Source organism: Chelmon rostratus, chromosome 3, assembly GCF_017976325.1.
Source record: "Chelmon rostratus isolate fCheRos1 chromosome 3, fCheRos1.pri, whole genome shotgun sequence".
Lineage (NCBI taxonomy): Eukaryota > Metazoa > Chordata > Actinopteri > Chaetodontiformes > Chaetodontidae > Chelmon > Chelmon rostratus.
This window is the reverse complement of record NC_055660.1, coordinates 21,993,916-22,015,915: the sequence shown is the minus strand read 5'-3', so window position 1 is coordinate 22,015,915 and position 22,000 is coordinate 21,993,916. Positions and strand designations below refer to the sequence as shown.

At 44.2% G+C, this 22,000-nt stretch overlaps 2 protein-coding genes across 7 annotated transcripts in view; one reads left to right on the top strand and one right to left on the bottom strand.

Annotated features, from left to right (window-relative positions):
• tsc2 (TSC complex subunit 2) overlaps positions 1-11,949 on the top strand; it is a 29,681-nt gene extending 17,732 nt beyond the window's left edge. For 4 of the 5 annotated variants that reach the window (XM_041933283.1, XM_041933282.1, XM_041933284.1 and 1 more), the window contains 15 exons: positions 2,200-2,361; positions 2,447-2,605; positions 3,102-3,214; positions 3,970-4,212; positions 5,694-5,942; positions 8,415-8,572; positions 8,882-9,489; positions 9,913-9,991; positions 10,076-10,162; positions 10,256-10,442; positions 10,545-10,684; positions 10,774-10,852; positions 10,953-11,044; positions 11,148-11,246; positions 11,360-11,949. In XM_041933283.1, coding sequence (XP_041789217.1) covers positions 2,200-2,361; positions 2,447-2,605; positions 3,102-3,214; positions 3,970-4,212; positions 5,694-5,942; positions 8,415-8,572; positions 8,882-9,489; positions 9,913-9,991; positions 10,076-10,162; positions 10,256-10,442; positions 10,545-10,684; positions 10,774-10,852; positions 10,953-11,044; positions 11,148-11,246; positions 11,360-11,527 — 2,623 coding nt within the window. In that variant the 3' untranslated portion in view covers positions 11,528-11,949. Of the gene's footprint in view, positions 1-2,199; positions 2,362-2,446; positions 2,606-3,101; positions 3,215-3,969; positions 4,213-5,693; positions 5,943-6,569; positions 6,660-8,414; positions 8,573-8,881; positions 9,490-9,912; positions 9,992-10,075; positions 10,163-10,255; positions 10,443-10,544; positions 10,685-10,773; positions 10,853-10,952; positions 11,045-11,147; positions 11,247-11,359 lie in introns of all 5 variants that reach the window. The other variant, XM_041933285.1, reaches the window with a different exon arrangement.
• A 121-nt stretch (positions 11,950-12,070) lies between these two features.
• Positions 12,071-22,000, bottom strand: part of pkd1a (polycystic kidney disease 1a) — a 61,583-nt gene continuing 51,653 nt past the window's right edge. Inside the window, exons 46-56 of one of the 2 annotated variants that reach the window (XM_041965815.1) lie at positions 20,815-21,017; positions 20,394-20,588; positions 20,144-20,283; positions 19,493-19,623; positions 19,030-19,138; positions 18,770-18,895; positions 17,809-17,980; positions 17,378-17,668; positions 17,087-17,221; positions 15,820-16,146; positions 12,071-15,649 (exon numbers count right to left, since the gene is read on the bottom strand). In XM_041965815.1, the coding sequence (XP_041821749.1) occupies positions 14,579-15,649; positions 15,820-16,146; positions 17,087-17,221; positions 17,378-17,668; positions 17,809-17,980; positions 18,770-18,895; positions 19,030-19,138; positions 19,493-19,623; positions 20,144-20,283; positions 20,394-20,588; positions 20,815-21,017 (2,900 nt within the window). In that variant the 3' untranslated portion in view covers positions 12,071-14,578. The remainder of the gene's footprint in view (positions 15,650-15,819; positions 16,147-17,086; positions 17,222-17,377; positions 17,669-17,808; positions 17,981-18,769; positions 18,896-19,029; positions 19,139-19,492; positions 19,624-20,143; positions 20,284-20,393; positions 20,589-20,814; positions 21,018-22,000) is intronic. The other variant, XM_041965825.1, reaches the window with a different exon arrangement.

Below are 22,000 nucleotides of genomic sequence, written 5' to 3'. Positions count from 1 at the left end.
AACAGCAACACAACAGCTTTGTTTGCTTGCTTGACATTTTCTTGTTTCGCTCCACTCACAAACATACGCTCTGCTGCTATGACCATGGCAATCTCCTAGTGTGGGATTTTAGGCTGAGCTGGTGTTAACTTTTGAATGCTTAATTATTACAGACTCAGATCATTCGTATCACCACACACATATACACAACAACACCTGACCTAATCTTCATACTTTTCTGCTCATCTCTGCTTGGCTGACTTGCTCAAGTCACTGATAGAAGTATGATCCAACATTGCAGTTGTCAGATGTGGCTGCAGTGCCACTAGACTGAATATGTTTTACCCCTCCTGCCCTACAGATGGCAGTAAAAGCCCAGCACAAACTACTGTAAATTGAATTTAATCTCAGAGTGACACATGGTACCTCATCAGACTAAACAACTGCAGTGTAGATCTGTTTATTCTGCTTCAACTGCTAAACGGCTGCATATTTGCTATTTTCCTAAACAGCTGGTTTTCTGTCTCTTGAATGGTAACACCTGAGTAACCAGTAAGATTGAAGCTTGTTTCCTGGTGGACACCTGTTCCACTCCAGACAGCATGACCATTTTTTTATGTTTTTCTATGTGATATCAAGTAATGACCGTAAAATTATCTCGTACTTTGCTGCTCTTGCATCCATACTGAAAGTTGTACTGTACCTGCAATAGAAAGTATGGCATTGAATTCTAAGAAATGCCATAAAATTCAGCTATAGTATGAGTGAAAGTCTGAGTGAAATTCTGAGAAATAAAGCATAATCGATAGCAATGTGCCAGATGATATTAGAAAGCATCGCCTGACACAGCGCACTTCAGTCGTGAGTGTTCATGGTCATGTTGTTTGGAGTACGTGTCCAGACATTAGACATTGAAGTGAAAAATGAATCATTGTTAGTAGAATGATGGTAAGTATAAAACGTGTTGAATAGGCGTTTATTCACATGCTGGGACTTGGTCTGAGTGAGAGATTTGTTTTTGTCCCTTCTGACAGAACTAATGGATCTGCACAGCTGTAATATCAGTCTTTAAACCTCTCAGATTTAGTCACTTTCATACTGTGTTATTCACAAACATTTTAATTGGCAGTTGTGAACACATCTGAATTGGATTTTATATTAAGGATGTAATCTTTTAGATGGACGAAATCTTGAAAATCTTCATTTTGAATTGTGATAGATTCCTGTCAGACAGCCCTTCAACAGCTATTATAGTGTCTAATTAAACTGGAGATACTTACAGGGCTGACACAAATAAAGCAGAAGTTTACCATGATAGATCCATCAAGGACAGGTGTTCCTGTGCCATTGTTCCTCCCACAGTTGCTGTCTGCCTCATTTTAATATTTATTCCTTATCTAACTTTTGTTTGTTTTTCATGGTTCTGTCAGGATGAGACATGAAGGCAGTCAGCCTGCCTTGTGCACTCATGATGAACAGAGACATCACAGTTGGGTGCAGAGTGTTGCAGTAAATCGCTCATTTTCTGTTTTTTGTGCAAAACAGCATGGCCTTCATTTTGACCGAATTCGCCTCCAGTATCTTTTCAGCTGTGACTGAGACTGATGTTAACATTCGTAGAGGTGCTGTTAACCTGTGTTGCCTGTCGAGCAGGCAGTAATGGTTGTTGTGGGTACAAACAGTTGCTGCTTAACACTAATAAAGACATTTTGTTGCAGCAGAGACATTAGCCCACAGTTAAACATGCTCACTCAAACACAGCTTTCTCCTGCTGATATTTTTGCAGTCCTGTGACTTACTTAACATCAAAACATGTTACACTGTAGATCCTTCAGCTTCCTACACGGAGCTTATTTACATGGAAGGAAATAACCAGTGGGGTATCACAGCTGGTAAGCCGCTTGTACCATGTCCCAGCGTGTGTCTGTGTTTGTGTGTTTTAGAAAATCTAATTATCCCTTGGTATATTTGTTTATATACACACATACATATAGGTGCATGTGTGCATATAAATGCTTGCGCTGCATGTGGTTAGACAGAAACATGAACGTTGGTGTGATTTTTATGATGTTCTGCACTCTTTGTGTGTGTATATCAGAGCTTGCATGACTCTGTGTGGGCTGATTACATGTTAAAATATATCTGACGCCTGTGTGCCCTCCCCTTCCTTCTCTGCCCTCTTCGTCGTTGTTTTAACCTCCTCTCCGTTTCCTCCCGCAGGATGCACACCTCAACCACTACCTGCAGTCTGGGCTCCGCTGATGAGAACGCGGTGACTCAGGCAGACGAGGGCCTGAAGACCGTCCACCTGGAGCTGACGGAGACCTGTCTGGACATGATGGCACGATATGTCTTTTCCAACTTCTCTGCACTGCCTAAGAGGTTGGCAAGGAGTTGTGTTTACTTTTAATCACTGTTTTTGTATGATGGCAAGTGGACATGACTTTGACCTCTTTTGTCTTCTTAGATCTCCCATCGCAGAGTTCCTTTTGGCAGGGGGTCGTAGTATGACCTGGCTGGTGGGCAACAAGCTGGTGACCATAACAACAAGTGGAGGGGTCAGAACGCAGGCGCTTCTGGGCCTGGACATGGCTGAACGGCTGGGAGGAGGAGGGGAAATGACGAGGTAAAGCACGCTCACACGCACACACACAAACACAGAAGGTTATCCACAAAATTCCTCAGATTTTTGCCATGTGAGCGTTGTGGCTCAAGGGATGCCAAGGTCAGTCATATTCATTAATTTATTTATTGTGTCCCAAACTGAAATATCATCACAGCTATTGGATGGATTGCAATGAACTTATAGGCATACCATCATGATGATAAATTCTAACCTTGTAATTCCCTGTCTATTGTCCAGTGCTTTGGTTTCTGACCAAATGTCTGCAAAACTAATGAAGTTCCCATCAGCCTCAGCTGTATTTAGTGTTTGGTTCTAATTTGCAAATGTCAGCATGATCACATGCTAGCCTAAGATGGTGAAAACGGTAAACATTATACCTTCTAACCATCAGCATGTTAATACTGTAATTGTGAGAATGTTGGCATGCTAACCTTACCCGTGTTGCTAGCATGGCCCCAGACTGCCCTGTAATAATTTCTCATTCCTGGTCCTGCAGGTCAGATCCATCACTACATACCCGAATTACCAAAGAGGCTCCGGCCAAGCTGGAGTCACAGTCAAGCCAGCAGCACAACAGAGCCACACGCATACGAGTCCGCTCCATGTCAGGTAATAATTATTCTGCTACTTGGCAGCTAACACTTGGCCTACAGGCTTAGAACATCCCATGATACACCAGCTTCTCTTCTCATTATTTTAGACAACAACTATGATTTTGGTGTTGAAGAGACATTTCTAAAGTTGGTGGGACAATACTAAAGTACCTTAGACTGGACAAACTTTCTTGTAGAATGATTGTGTTCAGCATGTACCAGCATCTGGCTAACAGTGCTATTTTGTAAAAAAATCAATTTTTGAAAGGTCAAATGAGTTCCCACTGTCTTGAAATGAGAAATAATCAGTACCTTTTATCCTCCACAGATTTGCAGTTAGGCTTTTATCCGTGCCTGTCTGTGTTACCTCATTGCTTTTAGACTGCTGTCCGCTGATACATTTCATTTCATACATATGAAGATTAATGGCGTTATTGCTCATTGCTCTATGTTAAGTCGTAGTACATTCAAAGGAAAATGGCATGCAAAATTAAGATTCTTCACTGTGATCTTCCACACATTTAGGTCTGTCTGTTCTTTGTGTGCTTTGGACTTTGTGACATAAGGTATCATGGCTAGATGAACATACAGATGGTACACTGTGTGTCATCATGTCTTGTTTTTATTATAGCCAACCTTCATGATTTAAAACAGATAGTAAAAAATCAAAATATGTTACCAGATGAGGTTCCTGTTTCAAACTGGCCTGAATATAATTTGAGCAGAAGAGCTGCCGAATAATGATGAGCTTCCTCTCTGTGTCCGTTCCAGGTGGCCACGCTCTACGTGCTGGTCCTGCCCAGAGTCTCAGTCCTCTGGTGTCCCCCTCTGAGGGCGAGTTAGCTGCTCCGCTGTCTCCCCCCACTGGTTCAACCCTGGATGGTCTGGGTCCTCCATCCTCCACGTCTGCCACCCCGTCTGCCCCCTTGCCTCTCAAAGACAACCCCAGCCTGGCTGAGTTTGTGCCCATGCTCACACAGGGCTGGGCTGAGATCTTCATACGGAGACCTTCTGGTATGAAACCTGCACTTAACATGCACAACAAAAGAATGAACAACACGTCTCGGACAACACGTTGTTGTCTTATTCTAGCAAAGTTTAGCTACACAGTTGATGTTGGTTTTATTATCATTGTCATAACTTATTATTAACAGAAGACCTTAACAGTCATATAGTGATTGACTGTAAAAAGAGTACAGTTTTGAAAAGAAACGCTTAAATGAGTACTTTATGTTATATCACCACAGGAATTGGTGCTTAAATTAATGAAAGCAATTGAAGAAAATGGTAAAATCTCAGAATATTAATTAAATGAGAACAAAAGCAAGTCATTAACAATACGAAAGCAAGTTAGCCAAACTTTGAAAGATGGTTATAAACTTAATGGGACCCAACGGAAATACAATACATGGCCATCAATATTAATAAGAATCTAGATGAACTGTTTGAGAATAATTGCTGTGTTTGGAAAGAAGTATAAAACATGATCTGAATAGATGAAGATTAATTGCAGACAAAATATTAAGCGAAGTAGCAACAATAAAAATAATGGTCCTACCACCATTTTTATTTTTATTCCAATCATTACCAATATTAATACCAGGATCATATTTCAATATATGGAATAAAATGATTTCAAATTCAATTTGAAATAACAGAAGACAGAGAATTCAAACTTAAAACCTTACTTCAATAAAAAATGAAATGTATATGCAAAACCCTAAAAATAATCAGTGATTGTGTATATCTCAGTGAAATAGTGCATGACCCTGATTTTATTCCAAATAGAACTGATGAAATCTTAGATTGCTGGGCTAGTAAAAGGATATAACATACTCTCAATTACTTACAGAACATTTAATAGATTAATTTCAAGTGACAGCCTCCAATTATGAGTAGGACCAGAAACAGCCAAACAACCAAAAACTACATTAATGAATATAAACAATAGAACAAATTTTGGAAATGAAAAAGGTACAATCAGAGATTGCACAAACAAGTAGAATGAGATTTATCCCAAAGACAGACTCTAAGTCCAAATAAATATTATTTCAATGTAGCCCAAGATGTGCTATATTCAGGACCTTCCCCCTTTCCCAATGCCCCCTCTCCTACCCCCCCTTCCTTTCACCCCCTTTTTTTAGTTGAGCGTGTGTCTCTTAGTTATTTTCTGTTATTTATTGATTTAACTGTATAATAAGTATAAAAATGAGAAGTGGACTAATTGTCTGGAGGGAAACATAGCAATAAAGTAGAAACAAATTGAAACTGTTTTTCTGACACTGTGAACTAATGTGAGCGAGTGCCTGGAGCATGGATTTAAATTCTCTGCCCTGCTTTTGTAAACTTTCAGCAATAACGTAAAGAGAGTTTTTATTTGTGATGCTATAGTTGTAGTTAATGGGCTAACATAATCAGCCCTCATGTGGTCTTTTTACAAAAGATCAATGCATGTGTCTGTCTGTCTGTGTCTGCCTCTCCGTCTGCCGTCACAGGCAACACGAGCTGGCTGATGTGTCTGGAGAACCCCCCCAGTCCCTTCTCCTCGGAGCTCGGCAACATGCCGCTGCAGGAGCTCTCCAGTGTCCTCATGGCCATGGAGGGAGTGAAGGAGCCGCCTACCCAGACAGCCAGCGCTCCCGCCAGCACTGCCGCTCCTGCGCCGACCCCCATATCCGAGCCCCTGACCCAAACACACAGCAGCATTGGAGGGAAGGCAAACCTGATCCAGCGTTCCAATACTGGTGAGTAACAGTCCGAGGAGAGAAAGCTAGAAAGATCATTCAATTTCATCTTGTTTTTGCTACGTGTTGGCAGTCAATTGATCAGTGCGGTTGAGTTATTTGTGCCAAAAATTTAGGAACATAAAAATGTGCTTGTGTTATCAGTAGCATAAGCAAAACTGCACATTCAGAATATGTAGCTGCTGAGCAGAAAATCGTTGTGGACTAATAAATGTAATGTTACGCATGAATGCACCTCTCCGCCTGACTGAGTGCCAAATTGCCTGTAAATCAGTGATCGTCAAAGATCACTGCTTAGACATGCTTTTGTTTGATGAGTCAGATGTTTTGGGGTTTTCTCGCCCAGTGTCCAGTGCTGTTGCTTCCCTCTCTTTCTCTGTGGCTCGCCTGCCTCCAGTCACTCATCTTTACATTTTCTCTTCACCTCATCAACTCATCTTTTTTCCTCACTCTTCCTTTCAACATTTTTTTTCTTTTCTCGTTGCCTTTGAGACTTTTTTTTGCCTTGTTCTCATGAGTTTGTTTCCATGTTTTTTCATCCTCACCACCATGCTGGTTTGTGATTGGCTGTGGTATCTTATGTGGCGTCATGTGCCACCGACCTGGCCTTTGGCGTCCCGCCTGCAGTGGGCGGCTCTCTCTGGTGTCTGGGTTCGGGCTCTGCCCCCCCAGGCCCTCCAGCTCCTGGCAGGTTGCACAGGAGCATTTCCTGGGCAGGTACCGTCCACCACATGTGTGCCCCCCCTCCTCCAGAAAACACCTGGTGTAGTGTATTTCTTCTCACTTGCACAATACAGTGATCTGCCAGCGCAAACTGGAAGTGACATTTGATCGTCGCATGGCTCTTGTTAAGTCCCCTCTACTGATGAGTTAAATATGTCGGCAGAGAAAGACTTACATCATCACTGGCTTGCTATTAGCTATCTGAAGACCGAAATACTGTTTTACCAATTAAATGCTTTAAAGCAATAATTGACATTTTGGGAAATATGATTATTCACTTTTTTGATGAGTAAAAGGAGATGATTGCTCTCCTTCTCATGTCTGTCTGTTCAATATGAAGCTGGAGCCAGAAGCCGGTTAGCTTAGTTCAGCTTAAGGACTTGAAACAGCTGGAAACAGCTGGCCTGGCTCTGTCCAAAGGTAACAAAGTCTGCCTACCAGCACCTCTAAAGCTCACTAATTAAAATGTTTTGTTGTATCTTGTTAGTTTAATTTGTACAAAACATTTCAGTTTCTCCTGCTATGCTTTGCTAAGGTAACCATCTCCTGGCTGCAGTGTATATTTAATGGATGGGCATGTAAATGGAATAGATCTCAGCAAGACAGCAAATATGTGTATTTCTCAAAATGTCATTTTCTTCCTTTAACTGTGAGAGGTGACTTTCTTCATTTTGCAGCCCTCTCCTGCACACCTGTCACAGATAACTCAGTTGTGCAAAAGACCTGCTGTTCTGTACTCGAAAATTGTGCAAGTGAAGGAATTCAGCATTTCTGCTTTACCCATCAGTCGTCTATTAACACGGGAGGGAGGGAGGGTCCTCGACAAGCGATGCTGAAAACATGCCTGCACTTGGATCAATCAATCCGGTGACATCTAAAGATGGATCATGATTTATTTTTTCACTCCGTCCATGATTTATTTATTTTTTCTTCCTAATCATCTTCTCTAACTCACTGAAATATACTCCCAGGTTGAACTTTTAACCTTTGACCTTCTGATGTTGCCAACAGGAAAGCCCAGACCTCATCCAGCTAATATGCTCTTCCTTGCTTTACTGGTAGTCCAGTGTGGCGATGAAGAAATTCGCAGTGCAGAGCGCCAACAAGCAAGTGTCAACGACACCTGGCTGTGTTGGCTTCTTCCTCTTCTGCGAGTGTAGGGAGAGTGTTATTTGGGAGGTGCAGGACTGGAGCGCCTGGTCTGGGCTGCTGTTGCAGGAGCTGCAGTGCGTTTGGGCCGAGATAACCAAACAGATGCATGCATCTTGATGGAAAATCAAGTAGATGAACCAGTGATGGATAGAAGCTGCCTGCTGCATTGATGTGTTTTTGTCTCTGATCTCGGTGTTTGTAGGTTGGATTTACTGAAGGTCATGAGCTTATGTCTGTTCACGTGCGTGTGTGTTTGCCTGACTGCCTTTGAGTTTGTTTGATCATGTTGCCCTGATTCATTTGACTTACAGTATGTATTTAACTAGAATGTAGATTTAGAGAGAATGTGTGTGAGGTGTCAGAATTACTACTGACAGCTGTAATGAAATCTTTGATGTTTCTTGTGGGAGTCTTACGCCTGCGTATGCTTTTATGTCTTTTTTGTCTCTCTGATAGTGTTACTAATACTAGACAAGACTGTTGTGTGTGTATGTGCGTGCGGGTAGGTGTGCAAAAACGTGTGTGTGTGCATGTGTGTCAGGGGGATACTTCAGCTTTTGTATCCGCCTACATGGTTGTTGCTGTGTCCTTCTTTAGACTCTGTTGTGGTGCTGGAGGAAGGGTCAGGGGTGTCCACAGCACACACGCCATCTGATTGGCTGGAGAGTGAAGAGTTTGAGCCAATGCCCTCGGATCCCATCTTCATGTCTGCGGACAAGATCACAAAAACCCCGCCTCCTGGAGTGCTCAGCAGGGTAGGTAGTTGGTGGTCGGTGCACTCTATTTTAACTCTGGTCTACAGCAATTACACAAGATACCACGTGCGCTACAGTGTGGCAAACAATACAGACTGATTAATGCTAGTTCACATGGCTTTGATTATCAGCTGAGACGAGATTCACTTGTAGATATGTGATTACACTTCACACTGCATGCGTTCTGCACTCATAGGACCAAGCAATTAGTTACACTGCTAAACCATGCTAAACTCACCGATGTGGCTGTTTTAAACTCCTCTCACTGCTGTTTTTTAAAAATGAACTCCTCTAATCTTTCTTCATCAGTCCTCCTCCACTTCTAGTCAAGATGATGAAAAGTCGACGCTGGAGGAAGTGAGCGAAGGAGCGATTCCCATCGATCAGCCCACTCTGGGACCCTCCACCCCAGGCAGCCAAGGGCCCGAGCTTCCCTTCCAGACCCACACTCAGTCCCAAGGTCACGGACTGAACAAGTCCAGCTCCTCTCCCGAGCTCCAAACCTTACCTGAAGCCTTCTCCAAGGCCGCAATGGAGTCAGAGACGGCGGCAGGAGACATATCGTGGTCCAGAGCACCTTCAGAGGGCAAGACTCAGCCCCAGCAGCCTCATTGTGAGAAAGAGAAGGTGGAGGGAAGCACAGGAGGGGACATTAATGGCCTCGGATCTCAGAGTCAAGGGGGTGAAAATCCTGGTGTAGTGTCATCTCAAAGTGGAGGAGCAAGGATGAGGTTGGAGTTTCCAGCAGCACCGGCGCAACCTGGACCGATCTCCCCCAGCGGAGGCCACCGACCCCGCGGTCACACCATCTCAGTATCTGCCCCCTCCTCCAGGAGGGAAAGGAGAACAGAGAGGGACTCGTACCACAGTCGACCCGGACCCAGCAACACAGAGAAAATCTCTGGACTGAGCCCCAGGTACTCTGAGATTTGCATAAAGAAACTACTGCAGCCTGTTTCTGCCAAATATGTGATGCAATGTATCAGCCCAAGTCTGTAAGCTAATCTCAGCTCCACTGCTGTGATCCAGAGTGGCAGCCTGCCAGCGGAGAACATTTAATTACAACCCAGATTTAAATAGAAAGATTGTTTGACATGATGAAAAATGTGAAATTGCAGCTTTGAGTGGAATGGAATATAGTCTATACATAGCTGTATGTTTACTCATGTTTTTATTTTTATGGAATGTAGATATTAATGAATACAATGCCCATGAATCACACATTGTCATGTGTTTTAAATGCCATGTATAAACCAAGGTTAACATATGGGCTGTAAGATTTTTTTTTTTGTGTTCAGCACTTACTTCTCTCTCAGCCTGCTTCTTTTTGTGTCCTCTAGCTTTGTCTTCCTCCAGCTCTACCACTCTCCTTTTTTTGGAAATGAAGCCAACAAGCCACTGCTTCTGCCCAAAACGCAGGTTAGTTGACCTTTGTGGCTGACCTGGAATCTGCTCCAGTGTACTTCATACAGCGTTGTTGACGATGTTTACTCTCTGTGATAGGTGATTGACCGTGCTGTGAAGGTTCTGGACCAGATGCCTCCTTATGATACCCATAAGATCGGAGTGGTGTTTGTAGGAGCTGGTCAGGTGAGAATACAAGAACATTCATTACTGAATATAACTTTCAGATCATTCATTTACCCTCTGACTTGACACGTTCATCGTCTCCACTCTCTTCAGGTTAGCAATGAGGTTGCCATCCTTTCAAATGAATACGGTTCTAACCGCTACGCTGGCTTCCTAACTGGCCTGGGCAAACTAATTCATCTGAAAGACTGCGACCCTGACCAGATCTTCCTCGGAGGGCTGGACCAGTATGGTGATGACGGAGAGTTTACTTACTGCTGGCACGATGACATCATGCAGGGTGAGCATGTGTGTGCTAGGGAAAATACATTTATGGTAATTCAGTAATTATTTCTTTTCCACAGACAGACTACATATTATTGATGAAACTGTGTCTGTGCAGCTATTTTCCACATAGCCACGCTGATGCCCAACAGGGAGAGCGACAAGGGCTGCTGCAACAAAAAGCGTCACATCGGGAATGATTTTGTCATGGTGGTGTACAATGACTCTGGAGAGGAGTACAAACTGGGGACTATCAAGGTACATGCACACATGCCTTAGCGTCTGAAATCTGCAATATATATTTTGCACTTCATCTCTCATCTCTCGTCTTCTTTTCCTCCCGTTAGGGCCAGTTTAACTTTGTGGAAGTCGTTATAAAACCGCTGGATTACGAGTGCAACCTGGTCACCCTCCAGTGCCGCAAAGGTGAGCTGATATCTGCGTGTTTGCTGGTCTTGTTCCACACAATCTGCGAGTCTCTGTTTATTGTTTTACTTTTCATTCCTTATCTTGCTCTCTCTTTCAGATCTAGAGGGGTTAGTAGACACAACGGTGGCAAAAATCGTTTCAGACCGCAACCTTCCACTGTTAGTCAGACAGATGGCTCTGCATGCAAATGTAAGTCTTCAGCTTATCTCTCCCTCTCACACCTCGTCACACATATAATTTCACACACACACACACACACACACATACTTCACCCCACTTTGTCTACCTACAGATGGCATCCTTGGTGCACCAGTACAGAGCCAACCCCTCTGATGCTTATGCCTCTAAGTGGTTAGCCAGGTTACGACACATTAAGAGGATCAGGACCAGGGTAAGAAAGCACGCACAAAAAGGAAATGCTTCTCCACAGCTTTTACTTCATGATGTCTTTCAGTTTCCTCTCCTCGGTTTCATCCATCTTGTCATCTCTGTGCTCTGGTTCAGGCCCAGGAAGACATTCAGTCTCGCTCGACCCCCGGCATCTCTCTGACCCAAGGACACACCCAGCAGAACAAGTCGTTTCAGCAGAGCACTCCAGCAGCAAACCCAGAGGCCTCCGGGCAGAGGAAAAGACTTGTATCAACAGTGGATGATTTCACTGATTTTGTTTGATACATTTCTTGCCCTGGCAGATGCACGCACGCACACACACACACACACACACACACACACACACACACAGAAATGCACACACCTGCCTTAGAGCTGAGGTGAGTTTACTTTCACCTCTCTGTGTGGGAGATTTCAGGATGACACACTGATTTTGACTTAAATCAATTGGGACTTTGTATTGGAAAACTCATGAGCTTCACGGTATTATAAAAGCTTATTTTGTGATGAAGTATTGATATGTGAAGACAGTAATTTCTGCATATTTTTTGAAAATTTTTGAAATGCTACTGCTTTGCACTTTTTAGGTCTAATCACGATGCTTCTGATGTGCAACATGAGAGGAGTAAAGTTGTACAGAACACTACATTTAAGAGCAGGGTGTGTTTGTTTGTAAATATGTGTGTGGAATAAAAAGTGAACATGAAAAAGCTTTGAAATGTTGCATTTGTGCTCTTTGAGTAACTGCTTGATTGCACATAGGTGAGGGGAAGGAATATTACAGCATTTAATTTTATTGTCTGACACAAAAACTATTTCATTCTGCAGAGTTCAGCGGTCAAAACTCTTTATTTGACTTTGTCAAGTGCAAAAGCAGGAGAAGTGCTACAACTGCAAAATACAGATATGAGATACAAAGAAGATCAAAGACAAATTTGACAAATTTGTAACACCATTTTAAACCAAAATGCATGGTACAACATACAGTGACATCTAGAGGACAAGAAGGTGGGCTTTGGCACTATCTTGTTAATACACTGCACATAGAAGGAATAGGAAGGCCAGCAGAGGTGTCAACTGTTGGCTGCTGAGCCACCTGTGGTTTCTAAGTGGCATGTTAACAATGATTTATATTAAATAGATCAATAGCTTTGGCTGTAGTGCTTCAGTTAGACTGGAGAAATGTAAAACTTTGGGGTTTGCAACACCAGTGCTTGACCTATGCTTATGCAACTGCAGCACATAAACAATACTGATCATGAAGCCAAAATATATACACCACAAAGCACCAATATATACAGAAATGTACACTCACAGATGAAACGGGGTCTTTTTCGTGAGATCCTGAAACTTGCGAGATCTCATTGGGCAGGAAAAAGGTGTGATAATGTTTCAAAATAGAACCACTTAGGGTGTGTTGGCGCTTTGCTTTACGCTGTGTAATGTTGGAGTTTGAGTGGAAGAGCGAGAAAAAGGGGCCTTGATCACACTTTAGGATGCCCATCAGAGCCTCTGCAGCGTCTTCCCTTTTTCATATCCTTTAAAAACCCATGAATGAGCGCCGACACATAACTTGCCAGTTTTCGGCTGAGAGAAGAAGAAAGCTGAAGTTTAAAACAGGCTGGAAGTCAAAGTCTGTGGCATGATTTCACCTTGAAACAGAATTTCCTTATAATAATGAAAACACCTACTAGCCCCCAGTTTTAGTTTTCCTGGTTGCTCTTCCAGGGTTTGGGGAAAAGGGTGGGGTCCCTGAGATCTGCCCACTGGACACAGGAAGTACGTATGTTGACCAAAACAGGACATAAAAAACAGTTTACAACAACAAGAGCAGACAGAAGTACAAACACAACTACTAGCTATGGCTTCAACACCTTGATAATACTTATTAGGATGTTTCTATAATGTCGCTGTTAAGATATGAAATGAAAACTTGACATGAGAGTTAAATATGGCATCGGATATCAGCTCCATTAGGAAATAAAGTGCTAAGTACAAAACGAATGAATGAGTTACTCGGCATGGTAACACTGCATAAATGACGCAAAAGCTTTGGCAACGTTTATAGTTAAGATACAGTATGAGTGAAGCTTTCTCTATTGGTTTGGGACACCAAGCTTATTACTTTACACCACTCCTCGCCAAGAATCTACATCGGAACAAAAGTGCTTTTAAATCACAACCATATTGAAAACAAGACATTAAAAAAAAAACCTTTAAAAAAGATAATCAGACTGGGCGTTATTATAGCTTTATGATGGGACAAGTTGTGTGTGAATAAATGTTCAGTACTGTACAAGTGAAGGCAAATCTTTCCTGCTTCCTCAACTTTTACGTCCAACTTCATCCGCCTTCTGTCCCTCTTCTTGCCAACACTCCTACTCTACTTTGCTCTGCGCTGCTACCACCTGCTACACCTCCTTCTTGTCACTACTTGTGGCTTCCCTTCGTCTTTCTATCTTTTTTATGTCTTCATAATATCTGCACCCTGAAGAACTGGCTGCTGGGATCCCAACAACCGTGTGTGTGTGTGTGTGTGTGTGTGTGTGTGTGTGTGTGTACGCTTGACTTTGTTTTCTCTTGTACCTCAGTGGGCTGAAATGTGTGGCACGTTATAACTAGCGCGTCTGTGCCTACAGTGTTATTTCTATGCATGTGTATATCTGCATGTGCGTATATCTGTGGGTCCATAAATCATGAATATTTTCAGACAGGCCACAAAAAGTACCCATGGTGACCGAAATATAAAATATAAAAATATGTAGACAGACAACATAACTGAAAAAAAATGGACACAATTTTCAGAGATACACAAAAAGACTGATTGCATTGTCTGCCTTCAGCTGGCGAAGTCCTCGGGTGAGCGCGTTCATGCGCTCCTGTCAGTGACCTCCAGGGTCACGTGGGATCGGGGGGGGGGTCGGGTTTAGTCCGGGGAGATAAGGAGCAGGAGTATTTCTTGGTTTCAATGATGACCTTCATGTGGCTCACAAAACCAGCTCAGTTAACATCTGGTGTCCTGCACCTTGTTTCTGAGAGCACCGAACTGGGATTTGGATGGATCACAACTCATAAACCTGCAAAGTCCTATTTTATTGCTTTCTGTTCATCTTTCAGTACCTCAAACTGCTCAACTCAGGGATTCCTCTTGTTTCCTTCCTGTGCTTGGTCGCATGACCTTCCCATCCACTATAATGTCTCCTTTCCTTTTAGAGAGGGGCACCTGGGGACAAAACCCGCTGTCCCCGTCCTCCTCTCGTCCTGAACCCAACATTCACTCTTACATTCCTTTACTCCACCTTTCACTTCTGTTCGTCCATCTATCCAGAGCCCTCAGGATTTGGGGTGTCCGGGACCGTGTCTGTCTAGGTTGGGGTGCACCTTGTTTTTGAGGGGTGGAGGTTTGCGTTTTCGCTTGCGTGTAGGAATTGTGGTTGTGTGAGCTGGGTGGTTGAACAGACTGGAGGAAGGGAGGGTCTCTCTCTCTGTGGGGGGGTCCCAGTCCCGGCTAGTGGGTGTGGGGGCAGGGGTAGATGGCGAGGAAGGGTTAGTTGCAGGGGTGGATGGAGGCGCTGTGGGTGTTTTGGGCGGTGGGATGTGGGAAGGGGGAGTGTTTGCTGATGAGACGGGGAGAGAGGAGGAGTCAGAGGCAGATTTATCTACGACTGGTGTAGGTGGAGGTGCACTAACTGAAGGTTTGGCTGCTGATTGAGGAGCGGGTGTATGTGTCGTGGCAGAAGCTGGTTTGGGCTTTAAAAAGGGAACATGTGTGGCTGCTGGAGTCTTTTTGGGGTTGGCAGCAGTGTTTCCACAGTCCTTTGGAAGTTCACTTTTATCTGTCTTTTTCCCCTTTTTGCTCCCCTTGTGTTTTTCTTTGCCACTCTTTCGTTCTCTCCATCCAGCAGAGTCCTTGTCCTCCCCCTTCCCCCTCTGTCCTGCCTCGCTCCTCCCTCCCTGACCACCACCTCCTCTCTCTCTCCCTCTATGCCTCCTCTTCCTCTGGGCACGCTCCAGCCTGCACTCGATGTGGTACAGATCCTCTGTTGCCACGGTGACACGGTCAAGCTGTTGCAGCAGGGCGTCCAGGGTGGGGAGGAGCCTCCTCAGAGAGGCTTCGGTCTCCGCTCTCTCCCTCCAGCTGATACTTCCCATCACCACCCCCGGACCGAGCCCCAAACCCAGGCCCAGCCCGAGTCCCAGCCCGATCCCCGGCGCTTCTGTCAGGCTGCAGGGGCTAGAGGAGGCCGGGCGCCATGAGGCCTCAGAGCCCGCGTCAACGCTGTCTGGGGTGGGAGGGGAGTCAGGACCGTCCAGCGGTGGCAAGCACAGGGACTTACAGTCGCTGGTGGAGGAAGACCGGGACGGTGGCAGCTCCATGCCCTCGAAACGCACCTTGTGACGAAACTAAGAAGAGAACGAAGGAGGAAAAAAAGAGGAGATGGAAGATTAGTCTACTGCCATTAATGCCTTAATACTGTATTTTGCTTCGATAAAGTCTTTATAAGAACAGGTCAAACGATTGTGTTCTTCCTGAAAAAGCCACAGCTGCTGTAGATACGAAACAGGAAGTGTACCTCCTTGGCCCTGCTGAGACCCATCCACATTTTGAGTCTTCTGAGGAACAGCTCAACCATCTCGTAGTCTTGGAGATCCACGGCTGGACGGTACAGTTCTGCTCGTGCGCGCCGGTAGTTCCTCAGCAACACAGACGTAACCAACCACAGCAACACCAGCCGAAGTACGGCGAAGCTCGCGTGGAACGCCAGCGAGGAGATGGTGCTGGAGGGGCCGGTGGTCATCCAGCTGGGACGCCACGATAGGAGACCACGTCCGCCGGCGCCCAACAAAGACAGACAGGCAGAGCTCACGCTGCCGTAGCCGTCCAGGACGGAGTGGAAGAGCTGGAGTGGAGGAGACGGAGGAAGAAACGTTTCAAACAGCTGATTCCTCGCAGTGCTTCACGGGGAACATCAGACAAACCAAAAGCAGTGGCAGCAGTAAAACAGCAAAACAAAGATCAAACACAGTGCAAGAAAAAGCAAATGACAAAATGTTAATACGCTAACTGAAATTTGGACCTGATGATGCAAAGCTACAGTATTTGTTGTCCTCTTTAGTAAAGCTGCTGGTTTTAACTGAATTTTAGAAAGTTTGGAAATAGGCAACAGATCTGGACTTATGGACCAAGGCTACTTTCACACTTTCCTGCTTAAAAATAACCATCAGTCACAACCAAAAGTAAAGAGCTGCAGCCTTTGGTGGTGACAAAGCTCACCGCTGAATAGTAGCTGATCCATTCTTTGTTCCATTATTTCATTGTCATGTGTTTAAAATCATTTTCTGTTTTTCCTCCTTTTCTTGCTCTTCTTCCTTCTGTTGATGTTAGTTTATGTAACATAATAATGCTGCCATGCTGGCAGGGCTGCCTCAAAATGAGAGATTATACCTCAAAGAACCATGCTGGTTAAATAAGGTCAAAAATAATCTGTTAGGTAACGTGTTTTTATGTGCACCACTGTGACTTTTCCTCTGCCATTATATAGTTTATACTCTAAATTATTTAGATATGGTGTCACACTTGTATCTTCTGTTTTGCAGCATGTATGAGGCTGAGCTGTGCTGTCTGTGCTAAAGTGAAGGTTTATAGGAAATATTTCTGTTTTCTGTTCACTGGTATTGCAGGAGCGTGGTATGTAGGCATGACAATGAAACATTTTCTGAACAGACTAAACATAACCATGCACGAAAGGGCTGCACATGCATGCACTACGTTTTGTGTATGTGTGTGTGTGTGTGAGAGAGAGAGAAACAGAAGGAGCAGACAAGAGAATAAAATCTGACCAGGTGTCCTGTGTGTGAGTAAGCCAGCACCAACAGCAGCAGTGCCAGGGCGACTCCCAGCAGCTCCCAGACCGAGCGCCGCAGAGCTCTGCCAAACACAGCCCACTCTCTGAGGAACCGCAACTGGTGGGACGCCTGGATGATCAGAGAATGATCGAGAAAGTCGCCACCAAATGAGAAATATATGAAAAAGTATTCATTTGGCAGATGCTTTTGTCCAAACACTTGCACACATTAGGAGAAATATTGTCCTTATGAGGACATGACTTCCTTAGCCCCTCTCTCTCTTACCTTGAGCACCAGTATGAACAGCAGCAGCGCAGACATGACGGTGTACATCTGGCTCTGTCTGGCCAAGGGGTAGAAGTCTGTGAAGGCGTCCCGCGGGCGCCGCAGGTAAGACGCCCACTGCTGCGTGGCCATGGTGCAGTGGCTCAGGTGCAGCCCGCACACAGACGCTACCAGAGCCAGTTTGCAGATGCCAAGGAGTCTCCAGGCTGACAGCAGGTACGCATAGCCTTCTCTGAGGAAGCCCAAGACCCCCCGCACCAGGAAGTACAGCACCAGGGCGAGGAGGACAATCTGGAAAACAGGAGGCCACAGTGTGGTTAAACTGTTGGCACCGTAACAAAGCCAAGGACAGAGGATTCAGGTGTCTTAGTGGTTGGCAGTTTTTGTGATTAGCGACTGGGGATTAGTGATTAGGGGTTGCCTGGGGTTACCATGAGAAGGAGCTGCAGGTCCAGGCCCGTAATTGGCCACAGAGTGATGACAATAAGGTCAAGGCTAGACTGGGCACGCTCAGAAACTGGAAACTCAAACAGGAAGGAGAAGACAGCCAGGAGGTTTGTGTTGATGTTGTAGAGCGAGAACTCGACAGAGACGGCACGGGTCCTACGAACACACACAAACAACACACACTTAATGGACTGTGATGAGCTCAGGAGTCAAGAGATTTCACTTTCTGCTTTGGAACCAACTTTCATATTTCATTTATCTTAGTTAAGCTGGGCGTTTTATCACAGGAAGTTTTATTTCACGCGAGAGATAAAAAGCACAAACTTTTGTTCAAAAGACATAGTTAAGTGTGCTGTCAGATGCCTCCAACACCCTCTATTTATTGGCTTTCTGTTGCTCCTCTCTTAATATCTGCAACTTAATACCACTTGTGGTCGGATTCAACAGCATTCAAGCTTTGTTTACCATCAGTTATTATTCGCAGAACAATTGTTGAAAGCCAGCCCACATTCTTCGCACGTTCTTTACTGGGTTGCTTTCTGTCTTCCATTTTCACCTTTAATGTTTTCATATGCAGCTATTTTAATGGCTGCAGGCTGTAAGACAAACTGCACTTCAGGGAGACTCAAACTCCAGATTTATAGCAGCACAAGTAGGACTCTTTTTATTCTGCTATTGTGAAATCGAGGCCAATTTCTACTCCCTTGCATTTGGCCCCTGGACTTTGGAACAACCTGGTAGTGAGATCAGTGAGCACTCTTAAACAATAAAAACTAAACTTACATAAACTGTAATACATGAGATGGGAGGGTATTAATAATACTACATCAGGCAGATTATTAATCTAACTTTCTTGACCTATGTGTTTAATGTCTGGTAATGCGCTAGGATGTTTTTTAGGTAGTTTCTCTACTATTTTCAGTCCCAGCCTTCCACATTCACTACCTGTAGTCGAGCCAGTGCAGCTGCTGCAGCTGCTGTAAGGAGGAAGAGGCCTCCTCCAGGCTTCTGTTCAGCTGCTGGACAACATCTGCACTGTTATTCATCCCCATCTGACCTAAATGCCACACCCTAGAAAGATGAGCGGGAGGAGACACAGGAGAAAGGACAACCCTGACGTTAAAAACGAGCAGATGTTAAACAGATACTGAATCTGATCCACGAGTTAACCCCTGCCTCGTTACAGCCTGGTTTTCAATCCTTACCAGTTCGTGCTGTGAGCTCCGAATGCAGTAAAATTCTCAGCGTCTTTAGCGGTAGATGTAACCAAGCCCTTTCCCCAAACACTGTCTCCTGCCCTGGAACCACCTGCAACTGGAAAGAAAGTAAAGTTTCAACAAGATCAGGCTGACATTCAGTTGCAAATTAAATTCATCAGTTTCCCCGGAAGGTGTAACTCAAACATGAAAGGGAAGGAGTTGTTCAGAAAAGGTATCAATAATGTCCGCTGGAGCGCCGGAGATGTTAAACATTAAAGTTTGTGCAGTTGACCCAATATTATTGAAAGAAAGACAGACACAAAGAAACAAAGAACAAATGTAAATGTTTCATGTGTACAGACTCAATAAGCTGGCGAGGTTTTCTGTCTGATCAGAGAAGCCTCGGTTATTCAAATATTTAGCTCCCTCCAAGTCCACAACGAAGGCAGAGACAGCGGCCGCATCTCACCCTGTGCGTCACGGGTTTGACGGAGCCTCAGCGTGCCGAGCAACACACTTCCTGTGTCTCTCAAGAGGGTCGAGTCATCCAGTAGCCGTGGCAACAGGGAGTCATTCAGCCACATCAGAACATCATCTCGGCTAAAAGAAAGAATCAGAACATTTGAATCAAATTAAACTTCAATATATACAATTATATATTTATATATGTAAATATGTAATATTTTTTACACACACACACACACACACACACACACACACACACACACATATATATAAATGGTTTTCATATGTTACATTACAGAGTTGACAAACCACTTAAGAACATCTTACAGCATGTGTGTGTGCAGACAAGATGTCTCTGAATCTCCTTACAATAAAATATAAATAAAATAACATGTCCAGGTAAACTCTCAAGAGCACACAAGAGAAAAATTCAGTCATGGGAGCAGAAATCTTTCTTTCTTTTTTTTTCCAATGATTTTAAAGTCTTACAAGCCGACAAGAAGAAGAAGAAACTAATTTAAAAAAAGACAAAGTTCACGTTTTGTTATTTTGAAAAAGAAATTCCATTGATTGGACGACCACAATAACTTCATGTGCTGTTAAGTTTGCATCTGAAGTTCTACGTGTGTGTGTGTGTGCATGTGTGTGTGTGTACCTGCTGATGTTGTGGTACTCAGGTGTGTGCAGTGCTCGCTGCAGCTGAGTGCGCAGTCTCAGACTGTGTGTGTCTTTGGCCGAGTCAGAGTAGTTGAGGAGCAAAACCACCAACAGGAAAAACATGTAAACCAGGAAGTTCTGAAAACGAGAACCATCAATTGTGTTAGCAAACAAGAAACAGAGCCGTAAACGTCCACAACCCAGGAAAGCTTCAGAGACGAAGTCCAGTATCGTCTCTCTGACCTCACCTTCAGCATGGTGTGCAGCATGTGGACCTTGCGGGCCTGGTGTCGAGCCTGAGACAGAGCGAAGCCTTGTGGCGATCTCACTCTGTGCACCCGCTGGACCACTCTTTCCACCCGGGGGAACTCCACCAGCACATCCTGGTCTTCTGGACGGAGGCGATGCACACACACCGCGTAGTAAACTGCCTCACACAACACCTGTGAGACAGAGGGAGGCAGCAACAGAGCTGTTAGAGTTTGGAAACTCTTTGAGAACTCAAGAGGTCATTGAATTTAGATTCAGATGAAGGAAAAGCTCAACTGGACCACAGCCCAGTGGGGTGTGTGCAGAATAAGTACAAAATTCGACCTGTTTTCCAGCTTGAAGTCAGCACATTTTGAATTGAGTATGTATGAGTGTGAACCAGCATCTCTGAGTGTGTACCTTAATGGGCTCCAACAGCAGGCAGGAGCACAGGAAACTGGCAAAACAGGAGATGAGCCACATCATGGCCACGCTTTGACCGAACCCGTGGCCCGCCCAAATCGAAACGCCGCTGGCCAGAGCGAGACCGACCCAGCTGCCCCACAGGGCGGCTCGTCCACACCAGGGAGGAAACCGTCTGGGACGACACACATCCGTCACAACTGGAGAGGAGAGAAGGAAGGGTCGGGAGGGTGGAGGAATTGGAAAAAAACAATAAATACACTAAATATACTGATAAAGAAAAGCAAAATGAGGCAATAAATGATTAGGCAATAAAAAATAAGATTCCAACTTCTGACAGTAAATCAATTTTTCATTTACAGCATGAACTATTTAAATGTGACACATGAATTTGAAGGTCATTCCACACTTCAGAGGGGAAAATAAGCTCCAGTCTAGTTAAGTATCGGCAAAGTTCAATGAATAACATTACTGACAAATCAATCAAGTTACCCAAAGAAGAATAAATGATGCCTTAAGAAGTTTGTGTCCAGAGCAGAGAGGAGCGAGGCTTTTCAATTTGTTTTTTTCTCTCAGGACAAAGAATTCGCTTTGTTTGTTAAAATTTCAGGCAGCAAAATGAAAGCACGATGCATATACTGTGGTTTCACATCAGGACATAGCTATGACGGCCCGGACACACAGCCGCCAGCCCTGGGCTCATTACTGCAAAGTGCTAACACAGTACTGCTCATTACTCATCCAGCTTATTTAGAAGTAACCATCATATTCAGCACATAACTGATCGAAGAGGAAAACAGCTTTCCCTTTTTAGTCCAATCTGGAGATCTTTTACACGGACTTTGTTGCTGTGATGGTGTTTTTAACATTTCATGGAAGTGGCAGAGGAAAGATTTTTTTTGCACCTGCATTCAATTTACAATCGAAAACAAGAACCTTGTTGCCATTTTGCTTCATAAAAATCAATCCTGAACGCTGACACAGTGAGAAACTAGACTTACTGAGACGCTGACTGTGATGAAAACAACACAGGCTAGTTTTTTTCTGACCGATTTTACACAAAAACTTATGAATAAAACTTATTTATCACATTTTTTACGACTTTAAAATGCTCTTAAATTTGAGAGGGAGCCAGAGGTCTCACTTGTATGTTTTGAAGTGACTGAATCTATTATTATCTGTT